The sequence below is a fragment of the Trifolium pratense genome, linkage group LG3, assembly GCF_020283565.1.
Source record: "Trifolium pratense cultivar HEN17-A07 linkage group LG3, ARS_RC_1.1, whole genome shotgun sequence".
NCBI classification, from domain to species: domain Eukaryota; kingdom Viridiplantae; phylum Streptophyta; class Magnoliopsida; order Fabales; family Fabaceae; genus Trifolium; species Trifolium pratense.
In genome coordinates, this window is record NC_060061.1 from 2309842 (window position 1) to 2324063 (window position 14222).

The 14222-nt window shown below is 37.3% G+C and overlaps 1 protein-coding gene across 1 annotated transcript; it reads right to left on the reverse strand.

Annotated features, from left to right (window-relative positions):
* Positions 1–611: 611 nt before the first annotated feature.
* LOC123913525 lies at positions 612–13445 on the reverse strand. Its single transcript, XM_045964296.1, has 4 exons — positions 13226–13445; positions 2091–2309; positions 1521–1895; positions 612–937 (listed from the first exon to the last, which is right to left on the reverse strand). Exons 1-4 carry the CDS (start codon positions 13443–13445, stop codon positions 612–614), a joined length of 1140 nt encoding a protein of 379 aa, XP_045820252.1.
* Between the last annotated feature and the right edge of the window lie 777 nt (positions 13446–14222).

Sequence of the window (14222 nt, forward strand, 5' to 3'; positions counted from 1 at the left end):
TCATCCACCTATAGGGACAACTATTATATGCATAAATTCTTTTCGGTCGTAAAAGTTTATTTATATATCTAACCTATATTGTTAAATAAATCGGTTAATCAATGAATCTGAATAATTTTTTTTTTTATAAGTAAAATTTTATTATAAGGGAGTATTAGAGGTACTCAATCTCTTACAATACAAAGCATATGATTAAATGCTTTGGAGACATATAAGAGGATTACTACACCGGTCATAAAATGAGAAAGAGGAGTTCTGGCCTTTGCGACCCTTAAACCATAACCAAGAAGTAACTTTAATATCATCGATCAATAGAGAATCGTTTGGAATAAGTCCATTGAACACCACATTATTTCTCATCTTCCAAATACACCAAGTGGTAGCCAGCCATATCAAGTGTCGAACTCCGTTACCAATTTGTGATTTAACCAAAGTGCCGAATCTTAAAAAATGATTTCAACCCTCTAGAAACGTCGTAACATCATAGCCTACCCATCTATAAACTGCTTTCCACACTCTTATAACTAAAGGACAGTGGAAGAGAAGATGGGAGCAATCTTCAACAGTTGTAAAAGATACACGGAAGCTGATGTGGATTAAACAAAATACCTCTATGATTTCTCTAAGAGCAATCTCCAACCAAAAATATTAATTTTAGACGGCACATTATTCTTCCAAAGCTGTTGGATAGCCTTCAATACATTAAAGTCCACAACATAAGTGTCGAAAGATTGAAGCAGCCAGTCATAACAAAATTTAACAGTAAACAGACCCATGAAGCTCAGTATCCAACGCCACCTATCAGGTCTATCCGGATGAATGAAGAAGCTTTGTAGTAAATCCTTGAGTTCATGCAACTGATGATCCTCGTCAGAAGGTAATTCTTCACACCATTGCCAATTCCATTCAAGGTTTTGTCCGTTCCAACGTAACCTGTCTGAAATCAAAACATCATGAAAAATTTCTTTTGCAAAAAGATTAGAAAATAAGTCACAAAAGGGAGTGTTCCCCAATCACTTGAATTTCCAAAATCCAATATTGTTACCATCACCACACCCTACATTCAATTTAAACCAATTCTCCTCCGACGATACCAATGCCCATGATATCTTTCCACCAAATAGATTCTTTAGTTCCTATCCGAGGGAAGGCCCCACCCAAGATTTTAGTGGGTAGATGACCATATCTAAACCTTAATAAATCAGCCCATACCGCTTCTTTATCAACAAGAAACCTCCACTTCCATTTACTAAGCAACGCCTTATTAAAGAACTCTAAATTCTTAATCCCTAGACCTCCTTTGTCCTTTGGCAAGCAAATTTGATCTCATTTAACCCAACACACATTCCTCTCCTCAGCACCCCTTCCCCATAGAAAATTCCTTTGGATCCTAGTTAAAAGTTTTAGGACACAACTAGGGGCCTTAAAGAACGAAAAGAAATAGAGAGGATCACTTGTCAACACTGAATTGATAAGTGTAAGGCGACCCCCTATAGACAATTGGCGACTACTCCAAATACTTAGTTTACTAGACATAGCCTCCACCACCGGTTTCCAAGTCTCTTTCCTTCTAGGATTGGCTCCAACCAGGATTCCGAAAAATTTAAAAGGCAATATATCAGAACGACAAGACAAAAAAGTTGACCCGGCTTCCAGCAATCTACTATCAATATTTAAACCGTATAATTTGCTCTTCACAAAATTAATTCTCATACGTGACACTAATTCAAAGCTTCTTAACATCACTTTTATAGTCCACAAATTATCCCATACACCTTTCCCCGTCAAAATAGTATCATCAGCAAATTGAAGAAGTTGGAAATTAATTCTATCATTTACTTGAAATCCCTTAAATCTTCCTATCTCGACAGCCTTACGCATCATACCTGAAAGACCTTCAGCAACAATTAAGAATAAAAAAAGGAGATAAAGGGTCTCCTTGGCGAAGTCCTCTGTGCACCGCAAAATTCTTTGTTGGGCTTCCGTTAACTAACACAGACATTGAGCTCTCACATATATATGCAAGCTCTCATCCACTTTAACCAGCCTTCAGAAAAATCCATCTTTCTCATCATTTTTTCCAAAAAAACCCCAGTTCACCGAGTCATAAGCTCTTTCAAAATCAACCTTAAAAAGTATACAATCATCTTTTCTTCTCTTGGCTAAATCAATGATCTCGTTGAGAACGACAACCTCATCCAAAATCTGTCTTTGTGGCAGGAAGGCAGATTGGCAATTAGAGATCAATTTGCCCAACATTCTTTTCAATCTATTAGCTAAAAGCTTTGAAAGAATTTTATAGAGACTCCCTATTAAACAAATAGGACGATAATCAAAAAGATTTTGAAGGTGATCCTTCTTTGGATCTAAAACTAAGAAAGAGGCTGTCATCGCTTTTGGAAGCACGGCATTGGTGTGAAATTCATGTAAATAAGCCATCACATCATTTTTTACAATGAATCCGAATAATTGACGAATAATTGACTTTGAGTTATAATTGTAGCAAGAAAAATATATACTCCCTCCGTCCCGATTTATAAGGAAGAAAAAAAAAAACACACTTATTAAGAAATCCATTTAATATTCTAAAATCTATCAAAAACATTATTTTGTTTCCAAAAATACCCTTATTAACTTACTCTATGAAAAAGCAAAACAATTTAATAACTTGCTCCTACTTTCTAAGTGCTTCTCGTACACTACTCCATTTAAAAGCACAATGACCCATCAACTTCTACTCATCAGTGGCAAAGTAAAAAAAAATAGTACCAAGAATTGATGTTATTTGGTTCAATACAATAGCACTACAATCCTAGACTCTTGGTAATTAATTGCTTTGGAAAATATAACAAGGGGTATTTTTGGAACTTCAAAATTAAATTGGTCAAATTTCAACAAATTCCCTTATAATTTGGGACAAAAAATAGCGGAACTAAAAATAACTATTATATGCATGTTACATGTATACAGTAGCGGAACTAAAAAAATAATTTGGGTGGACTACTAAAACAATTATAATATATAAATTAAGTATGAAAATTATATTTTTACACAGACTCTATTTTGCATTATCAAATGTTGAACTTGCAACCTATGAAACAAGGACTCTGACACGAACATCGCGACACGACACCGACACCGCGACACTGCTAATATAAAAAATATAGGATACCGACACCGCTACATATTTATAAAACATATAAGTTGAGAATCAAAATATATACATGTAAATCTAATTTGAGCAAGTTATTTATTAAAAAAAGTTTTAAAACAAGATATCATTATATTTTACCTTTATTTATCCATCTACTATCGAAAAAACTAAAAATATTGTAATCAAAATGTAATGTCTTCAATCCCTCATTGATCAGTATTGTTCCGATACATTTTTAACTCGTGTAAATATGTCTGATATGTACCTAAGAAGAGTATAAGCATAGGAAAAATAATTTTTTTTGGGACACTTGTCCGACACGTGTCGTACGAGTGTCTTACAGGTGTCGGACACCGATCAAAAGAGTGTCAAAGTAAAGAAAAAATTGAGTTTTTTCCGACACCGGTATGAGCTATCCGACACCTGTCGTATGTAACACCCAAACCCATTATTTATATATTTCTACCTTTAGTAAAATTCTTTTTCAAAATACGCAACGGAAAATCACATTTAATCTATTGAATATCGGTTCGAGTATTACACTCCTCTATCAAAATAATACTAATGTAATTAATTAGTAAAAACAGTGTTTATACAGAATAATCATTTATCAAAATGTATAGTTTTACAATTAAATATCGAAAGTCATAAAGACCCTATAGTCTAAATACAACCCTTTCCCGTGTCACAATCAGAGCAGAGCTTCACCGACGACTCGACATCGAATACCACAAAACCTGTAAATCTGGACCCCCAACGGTCCAGCACATAACACATAAAAGAGAGTTAGACAACATACTCAAAATATAAGTGTAAGTAAATGGTACTTAAACACTTCTTCATAAAAACATGCATAATCATACATTATACATATACATCACTATCATTCATGCATATTCATATATCATGCATATACTTCATTTATCACCTAATCAATCATTCACAAAATACATCAAACATATAGTTTCACGTCGTCTCGGACAATACCAAAACATCAACACATACATTGTTCAGATTATGGTCATGACGGACCCTGCGTTGTTCATTTTATAGTCATGACGGACTCTGCTCCTCACATACAGATTAACAATCAACATTTACCAAGTATGTGTCAAACATCATTTATTATAAAATGCACACATAATCCCTAAATGCAATCTAATGCTTCACATTCATGTTATGTCCTCTAGACACCTCTAATGCATGTGGTACCATCGTCTTTATCAGAGTATCTCACCTCCGATATCCTTCTTTATCAAACAAATATAGTTCGATATCCTTCTTTATTGGACAAGCCAATATCCCTAAATATTCATGATGCATGTACTCAAAACTCATGAATATATCCATCAACAATTATGGCATATAGCCCATCAACAATAACGTGGAACACTATCCAACGTTCGTCTTTATTAAGATAATCAATACCTTAATATCCGTCTTTATCGAATAACATAATTCGATATACTTCTTTATTAGAATAACATACTCTAATATCCTTCTTTATTAAGTTGATTAACACCTTAATATACTTCTTTGACAATTAAACAAATATCATCAACACAATCAACAACAATTATATTCCACACATATAATCAACAACTATCATCACCATACAATTAATCATGGTTATAAACACCTAATTGCATGTTAGGATACCTTAAATCCATGTTACAAGTGCCTAATTGCACTTAAAACAACTATCAAAAAGTTGCTGTCACAGTGCTGTTCGCTGTAGCGAACACGTAGCGAACACGTAGCGAACACGTTCGTTGTAGCGAACAGGTAGCGAACAGACACAGAGCCAAAATCCAATTAGCGAACAGGTAGCGAACAGGTGGCGAACACGTTCGCTGAGCGAAGGCGTAGCGAATGCCTCCTGTCAGGACAGTTCAAAACTTGCGATTTCTACACCAAATCACCCAAAAATCCCATTTTTCATGTTATAAACCCCAAATAAGTTTATATTCATGTGCAACAAGCATATCTAAACACAAAAGGACAGTTCATTTTACCGATCTACATCATAAACATCGAAAAAGTAGAGATTAAACACTTTTTCATCAAAACTCTCAAGAACACTAAGTTCTTGAGTTTAATCTTTCATACAACTCGTTTTTACCATAGTTTTCGTTCATTAATCATGTTAAAAGCATGTTAAGCATATTAAGAACCTTAGGAATGATTTCCATCAAGAAAATCCGTTCTAAGCTAAAACGAAAATGGGGTGGAGGAAGTTCGGGTGAGGAGAAATCGACATTCTCCCCTTCCTCGAGTCACCCACGAATATGAAATCTACTCTCTTACCTTGGATCGACGAAAGCTCCACGATTGCTCCTCGAATCCCTCCTCCAAGCTCTTGCCCTAGCTCCTTGAGCTCTCCCTTCTCTCTAAACTCTCACAAGAACAAGAAAAAATGAAATGTTTCCTCTCCTCCCCTTGACCATATGGCGCCTCTCACAAGTCCACAAGGCCCGTTGGGCCTCAAGCCCAATTGGCTTGGCCCAACTCGTGTTAACTCTCACTAACTCGCGCGTTAACTAAAACTCTCGATAAATAACATAAAGTTATTATCTTACCTAAAACCACATCACCAAATAATTAAACACTTAAATAGTGAATAATAAATTTGGGTCGTTACAACTCTCCCCTACTTAGAAGATTTTCGCCCTCGAAAATTACGCTACTAAAACAACTCCGGATAACTCCTGTATCCGACTCTCTAACGAAACGCTCAAAACACTACACATTACCAAGTTTGACAAAATTAGTTTATCCCATCCAACACAATTTTTGTCCATTTATCAACAAGAGATCAAGGACGGCCAGTTCCTCAATTTGTCGATAGATAGTCAACAATCATGATATCGACATAAACCATTCCTATCAAACCGCTAAAACGTCCACTCCGCACGAAACATCCATAGACTCACATTCTACGGTACACACAACTCTACCCTAAAACAGGTATAACCAATCGAACTCTCCGAAAGATACTCCCGTGGAATACTTCCACAACTCCATAATTCCCATAAACCTTTGATTCCCTCATGAATCACTTAACCGTGTTACATCACTTATTCATATTCGAATCTTATTCCAACTTATCACTTGATAGTTCAATTCCAACGATCACTTGATGACCCACATTCTCAAATCTTCCTCGACACATGCTAAAAACTACCGTCTCTAACCGTCAAATTCCTTTTCTCACATTGAGTCGAATCCAATACGACTACTCTATTTCCAAGTAATCTCTCAACCAATATTTGCATTCCTTAACGCAAACATTTTCCAATACCACTTCTCCTTAATCCCTTAGCAATTCGCCACTTCAAAATTAGGCTACCGCCTAAAATTGGTTCTCCAAACATTGATAACCTCTATCTCGTTGATTCCAAACGACATCTTCAGTTTGCCCAAAATCCATCTATCGATGTTCCTCATCATCTTGCATTGCAACAAGCATACTCTTCTTCATTTATTCACTCATCGAATTCTTATTCACTTACGACCTCTACCAATCATCATTTCTCTTTGGATAGCTATCTTTAAACTCCTCCTTAGTACATTCGATACCAAAATCAAACTCTTGAATTAAATCTACAAAGCTCCAAATATTCGCCATACGATCTAATTCTATCCATCAAATTCTAATCGACTTTTGTCTTAGTACTCTTACTAATGACTCCTTGTCTACTCCCAATATGACATCTCTAGAAAATTTCTAAAATTCTCGTCCAAACCACATTTTCAGTTATGCACCAAATCACTACCGTCCCATCATCCATGATGAAACAACTTAAAATCTTTTACTTCATTGTCGCCGATTGTGACCGTACCACATCAACATCCACGATGCATCTAACAAAACTAGTCTCTACCGACTCTTCCATTCCATGAATCCAAATTCCTTAGCAAATACTTACTCACTCTTATCTGGTGGGCACTACCAAATGCTCTCCGATACTTACTTTAGGCATCGCCTTCAACCCCTTACTATATGTGCTCAAACACAACATCTACTCGCATGTGCGATAATACTTTTCGCAAATTCTCACCTAACACAAGTCACTTCCAACATGACCTCATACTACTCATTCTCTGCACGTTCTTTAACGGCTAACTTTCTTATTCTTCATCATTCAAAAATGATACCTCTCTTTTAGCTTCATCTCCACTTCTAGGATCTCATTCAACTTCGACACAAATTGCCCTGTCATTATCCAAATCCAATTACCCTTTCTTCGGCAAGCCTCTCACAAAATCTTTTGAATCGTTATCCTACTTCCATCTTCGAATAAATTCGACTACTCATACAATCCTTACTTCCAACGATTCAACAAACATACCAATCCTATTATGATATTTCTCAATTCCATTCTCATCTATTTTAAAACCTACTTCCTTTAATTTCCTCGATTAATTACCACCAATGGTGCACTAATTTTCACATCTCTTTCTCTAAGCTTCTCAAATCTCTTATGAAAATCACTTCACACACTATACTTAGAATTCCAAATTGTCCAACCAATTCAACCTACTACCATATGCACGACTCACATAAAGCTTCTTACTCAAGAATCCGGTACAACATCCGATTCCCTTGGATGACAACTTACTTCAAAATCATCACCTCCTCAAGAATCTTAATCACTCCCTCTCCTTCATATTCGACTCATTTCGATCAAACAGATACTTCAACTTTGGTCCACAAAACACGCCTCCATACTTTTAGTGCAACACACGATCTCCAATCATTCCGAATACTCTTCATCTCACTTAACCAATCTCACTAACGCCTCACGGCGAAACACTTGGTCCGACAACTCCTCTTCTAATAGTTTCTCACAACTTGTTGTTCCCATCCATTCCACTTCGAACAACGTCACCACTTCCTGAATATTCCGCTTCAAGAACATCTCTACTCATCCAATCTTCTCACGTTCGAAACATCTCGGAGGGATATAACCTTCTCCCCCACTTATCTCAAACCCACTCGTACTCTTTCACTAGAACTTCCGGTGCTCACACCTAACGGTTCTATCTCCTCTAAACATATTCTTCCAAAAGAAGAAACTAGTATCGACATCGTGTACACGCATGTCGCATACAGGGGACAAAACCTAACCCACGATACCTAAACACTAACACAAATTCATGCAAGCATTCAAGTAACCTATACTTCCCTCACTTTCAAAGTTAGGAAATCAAAACAACACAAGAAAAACGAACATTGCATAGCAATAATTCATACTCACATTCAATCAACTCAGAACAAGACGTCAACAAAATAAATTTCTTGTCTGGCTCCCTCGCTTAGCAAAAGCTAGCGAGCTCCCGGCGAGACAAGTCACAAACATTCACAGGACTTAGCAAGACTTAGCGAGACTCAGCGAGGTTCATTCTTCGCCCAGCGAGCACATCCAAAAATCTGGGTGCTCTGCTACGGTTTTGAACTTACGCTCACTAAACTCTCGTTTTCTCGACTCACTAATCCACAAAATCCTAAACATCAAGCATATAACATCATTATAGACTTGAAAGCACAATTTGAATCATGTATCAACAATCACAACATAGAATTATGAGATCTTCATGTTTTTACTCATAAAACGCATGGCAATTCAAATGCCTAGTAATCATCTAGCACATGTTATAAACAAACATATAACAAACACATACCAGGACACATTAATATCCTACTCTTCTCACCATTTTGAAAATTAATTTTCACTTTTTCAAAAGAAAATAACTCTTTATTTTCACCAAAATCTTCAAGAAATAATATTAGTTTTTAAAATTATTTCAAATCATTACCACATGCAGTTTTATATCATGCCGGATCGTCACATGCAGTTTTACATCATGCCGGATCATCAACCATTAGCAAATAAGCATCAATCAACCAAGTTTAAACTACACAAAGGTTAAACACTAAGCATATACAACTATTATAAACATAGAAGTACAATACTCACACATCTACTCACAAGAAGAATGGATAATCTAATCCAATTCACATCACTCATAGTCCCTAAACGAACAACATGAATGATTTCACAAAACAAACAACACAAAATTGTTAGACAAACACGACTGACACACTACACTCACTTGGTCTGACTGCACAGACCTGCTCTGATCGACACATAACCCACACAGTCCGAAGACAACGGGGCTCTGATACCAATTGTAACACCCAAACCCATTATTTATATATTTCTACCTTAAGTAAAATTCTTTTTCAAAATACGCAACGGAAAATCACATTTAATCTATTGAATATCGGTTCGAGTATTACACTCCTCTATCAAAATAATACTAATGTAATTAATTAGTAAAAACAGTGTTTATACAGAATAATCATTTATCAAAATGTATAGTTTTACAATTAAATATCGAAAGTCATAAAGACCCTATAGTCTAAATACAACCCTTTCCCGTGTCACAATCAGAGCAGAGCTTCACCGACGACTCGACATCGAATACCACAAAACCTGTAAATCTGGACCCCCAACGGTCCAGCACATAACACATAAAAGAGAGTTAGACAACATACTCAAAATATAAGTGTAAGTAAATGGTACTTAAACACTTCTTCATAAAAACATGTGAAATTCCTGGCACACAGTGGACACGTGTTGCTCAAGGTGTAGCAACACTTGTCTGTTGTAGACAGATGTTGTCACTGGTGCGCCAACACTTGTCTATAAACAGAGCAAATAACATAAAACAATACAAACAGTAAAGTAAATAACACACGAGAGTTGTTAACCCAGTTCAGCCTAAAGCCTACTCTGGGGGATACCAATCCAGGAATGAAGTCCACTATCAGCAGTATTACTTCGAAGCTAAACTCACCCGTTTACAACTTCTCACTTAATCACTACCCAATGACACTTCTACCTAGGAACTCCTAGATATGAGACCCCGTCCCAATTCCCACCTTAGCAACACAGACAGCGCTGCTATTCAATTTACACAAACACAACAGGTGGAGACACACTCCTAAGAAACTAGGATTCACTCTTGCTTAAAAGCTTGCGAGTAAACCACACAACACAATAGAACAATCTCCGTACTTCAAAGCTTAGGAGAAGTTCACACTTACAACTCAATAACACTCAGGTCCTAAGCTTGCATCAATAAGACACAAGAAAGGCTCACAATTAACACTCTAAAATCCCTAAAAACACACGCTTTGTAAGACTCGATTTTAGATGCTTGAAACCATATGCTTGCCTTCGTATTTATAGTAGTAGAACGACTTGGGCTTCAAGACAAAATTAGGGCTTCTAGAATTGCGGCAGCAGTGATATATTTTTGAAAACAATAGTTATATTTTTGAAACCGCAAAAATATATTTTCCAAAAATATAATTCTTTTGGAAAATAAAACTAGGGTTTAGCTGCCTCATGAAACACATTAAACACGTGCGCCTTCTTCTGTAAGAAACCTTGATATAATTCTTCAAACAGATCTTCAAAAGATTGAGTAGAAAATAATAACATCCAGCTGGCGCGCGCAGAACAGAGTCAGGTGTTGTTCCAAAGTGTCACAACATTTGTCACAACACTTGGGGTCAGCACACTTGTCTCAACACTTGGCTAAAATATGTTTTTGCAAAATGTAGCCAATCATACAAAAACCCAACAATCTCCCCCTTTGGCAAATTTTGGCTAAAACAATATTAGACCAGTATATAGAGAGATACAGTATTACCTTTCCTTCGAGTCAACATGATCACACAACTAGGAAAGAAGGTAACACATAATAAAAACTACTTCCAAGAAAGTCAAGTAGCATCAGAGGCAATGCAACAGCGGAATAAAACACAACTAGCCTCATGGAACAACACAAGGGAGAAATAAACTCCCAATAGTAGATGCTAAGAAGTAGGAGAAATAAACTCCTAATAGTTTAACGCGCATTTCTTCAACATAAGAACAACAGGGAAAAATAAATTCCCATAAACATCTGAGAAAAATAAATTCTCAGTCATAGTGGATAGTGGACTCAATAGTCAGGTGCCGTAACACTTAGCACAACATTTGTCATCAAATACATTCAGGCGATCAAGAGATAATTTCACTCACACTCCCCCTGAATTCATGCATACACATACCAGAATATTTACTACTCCCCCTTAGTACATGCATATTACTCACACTCCCCCTCAATACGAGCATACGGATACTAGCACAAAAACAGTCAACAGTCACCAGATGTGAGAACATCTGACCACACACTTGTCACACACACACACACTACTCCCCCTTTTTAGCCACAATTTAGACAAACATCATGAATAGGAAATCATAGTGTACCAGAGCATAGAGAATATCAGTGTGCAGTTATTACAGACCATAGAGCACACACAGGTGCTAGAAATTCAGGGCCTTGCCCAAAAAGAACATCAAAGAAACCCCAAAAGTACATCAAAAAAAAATCATAAGAAAAACATCAGAAATCAGATTGAAGAACTTTCATCAGAGTCCTCCATCACATCCTCAGAACCATCCTCAGACTCACTAGCCTCCTTTCCTTCTTGTCCATCTAGCTCACCTTCAGCCATTTCAGCAGCTTCCTCAGCCTTGAGTGCCTCAATTACACGGTCTATTTTCAGCTTCCTGGCCTCAAGAGCTCTGCTGGTCTCAGTCAAGTCTGCAATCATCTGCTTCCTAGAGAGTACACCAGCCTGGACAGATGTGCCAACACCTGCTGCAGCATTTGTCCCATCCAGCAGTCTCTGCTCAATAACCAACACCCCTTTCCTTTTGCAAGGAACATCAGTACTCCTTAGTATATCTGGGTGTTGCTCAAGTATTATATTGCATAGCAGAGTGGGGAGAGCAACTGGCTTCTCAACAGCATAAGTCAGGGCATGGCTCAGAGTCTCTTGAAAGAAATATGCACCATAGTCAAAGTTGGCTTTTGTACCCACAGCATAAATGAACTTGCCCAATCCTCTTGCAATATCACCTGAGTGGGTGGTAGGTACCCAATTATGGGCAGCAATCCTATTTAAAACAGCATAGAATGGTGAGAGGGAAGTTGCAGACAACTTTGCCTTGCTTGGCCACACTTTAATTTTTCCACCAGTGAGGACCTTGCAGATTTCATTATCTGTGGCTTTTAGAGGAGCCACTTCATCAGAGCTTCTTTGGAGATATTGGTTTATCACAATAGGTGAGAATTTCACACACTTTCCACGAACAAACACTTGCCTGTATTCAGGACTTGCTGGGTCATTACAATCTGCAGCTACATTAATCAAAAATTCTTTGACAAGCCTGTCATAGCACTTGTCCAAACCCACAACAGTTTTCATCAAACCAGCATACTCAAGAGCTTCAACAACACTTGGACATTCAAGAATATCATTCTTCAAATTCCTTTCTAGAGCTAACCTTCTATGATACACAAATTTCCATCTTGCAGACCCATTTTCTAGATGGAATGAGACATTATCTAAAGGAGCATAGGGAACAGTTTGAGGAACCTTCTTCCTTCCTATACTCTTTCTAGATGTGCTGCCAGATGCAGCAACATCTGTCTCAGGTTCAAAATCAGAATCACTGGTTGGAGGAGTTTTTCTTTTCTTGGTCTCTGACCTAGGGACCACTTTACTGACAGGTTTTGGAGGTCCATACACAGGCTTTTTACCAGTAGCCTTTCCAGCCTTAGAGGGTTTGGGTGTTTGGACAGGTGTTCTAGCAGCCTCTACACCTTTATTAACCCTACTTCTAGTCCTCCTAGCCACACTAGCTTCAGAATGTGCAGGAATAGCCTTATCACTAACAGTAGTTTCATTTTCATTAACAATGATGACCTCAGGAGTTTTAACAACTTTATCAGAAACAGCTTCTTTATCAATATCCTTAGGTGGGGGACTCTCATCAGACTCAGAATAGTCAACCAAATTTTCTTGTGCCAAAGATGTGGGAACATCTGGCACCACATTTGGCGCAGCGCCATGTGTTGCAACATTTGGCGCATCATGAGTCTCAGGAACAGTTTTCTGGAGAGACTCATCAGCAACAGCCTCATTGGTCTCAGTGGAAGCACCAATATTAGCATCAACAACAGTAGGGGGGTTAGGAACAGTTTTCCCCAATTTTTCAGACATAGCAGGGTCCTTTAAGCCTAGGGTTTCAGCAGGATTTTCAACATTAAGACCTAAATTAACAGAAGTCTTACCAGATGTGTCAGCATTCTCTTCTGCAGGATTAATGACAGGTGTAGGAGCATCAGTCGATGGTAGTGGATCATTATACAGTTCAGACATTGTATAGGCCCTTCTCGATTCAGTTCGCGATTTCTTGCTCTTCTTCTTCGTTTTCTTAATTGAAGTGGAGGGAGATGAAGGATTTATATTCGTTCGTGATGATTTTTCCTTCTTTGCGACTGATTTTCTCCTCATCGTTGGACTTGTGGAAGGTATGGTGTTGAGAGGAATAGCATTAATCACCATTTGTGGTGACGGAACATCTTCATTCTTCGTTGGTGAGGATTTTGCAGAATCAGACATGATTATTGAGTAAGATTTTCTAAGAAAGGTTAAGATTAAAACAGAGTTGATGAAGAAGTTGGAGAGATTTTGAGCGAGAGAAGATGCAGTTCTGTTTGTGTTTGGAACGAACACAAGAAGTTGAGCAGTTGGTTGCGTGTTTTGGGAATAGAATAAATGTTGTAATGATTTCCCTTTGTAAACGTGCAGAGAGTGTAGGAGGGAAGATAAAGTAACTGTTGTACACTCTCCTTGCAATAACTGCTATTGATTTTCAAAAAGGCAAATTCCCAATTTGCCCCTCAATTTTTCAAATTGACTTGCGTCCAAAGCTTTAGTAAAAATATCTGCTAATTGTTCTTCAGATGCAATGTGCTCAAGTGTAACAATTTTTTCTTCTACAAGCTCTCTTATAAAATGATGATGTATATCAATGTGCTTAGTCCTACTATGTTGAATAGGATTTTTAGAAATGTTTATAGCACTCAGATTGTCACAGTAAAGTGTCATGACATCTTGCTCAACACTATACTCCTTCAACATTTGTCTCATCCA

What these genes read in the sequence shown, in the direction of transcription:
- LOC123913525 (XM_045964296.1), bottom strand. Translation starts at nt 13,445, where the DNA reads ATGTCTGAACTGTATAATGATCCACTACCATCGACTGATGCTCCTACA. An exon ending in TGTTGTTGATGCTAATATTG is followed by an intron (nt 2,310 to 13,225) that starts GTGCTTCCACTG and finishes TTTGTTTAATAG; the next exon opens with GGAGTCTCTATAAAATTCTT. An exon ending in TTATGACTCGGTGAACTGGG is followed by an intron (nt 1,896 to 2,090) that starts GTTTTTTTGGAA and finishes TTGTTGCTGAAG; the next exon opens with GTCTTTCAGGTATGATGCGT.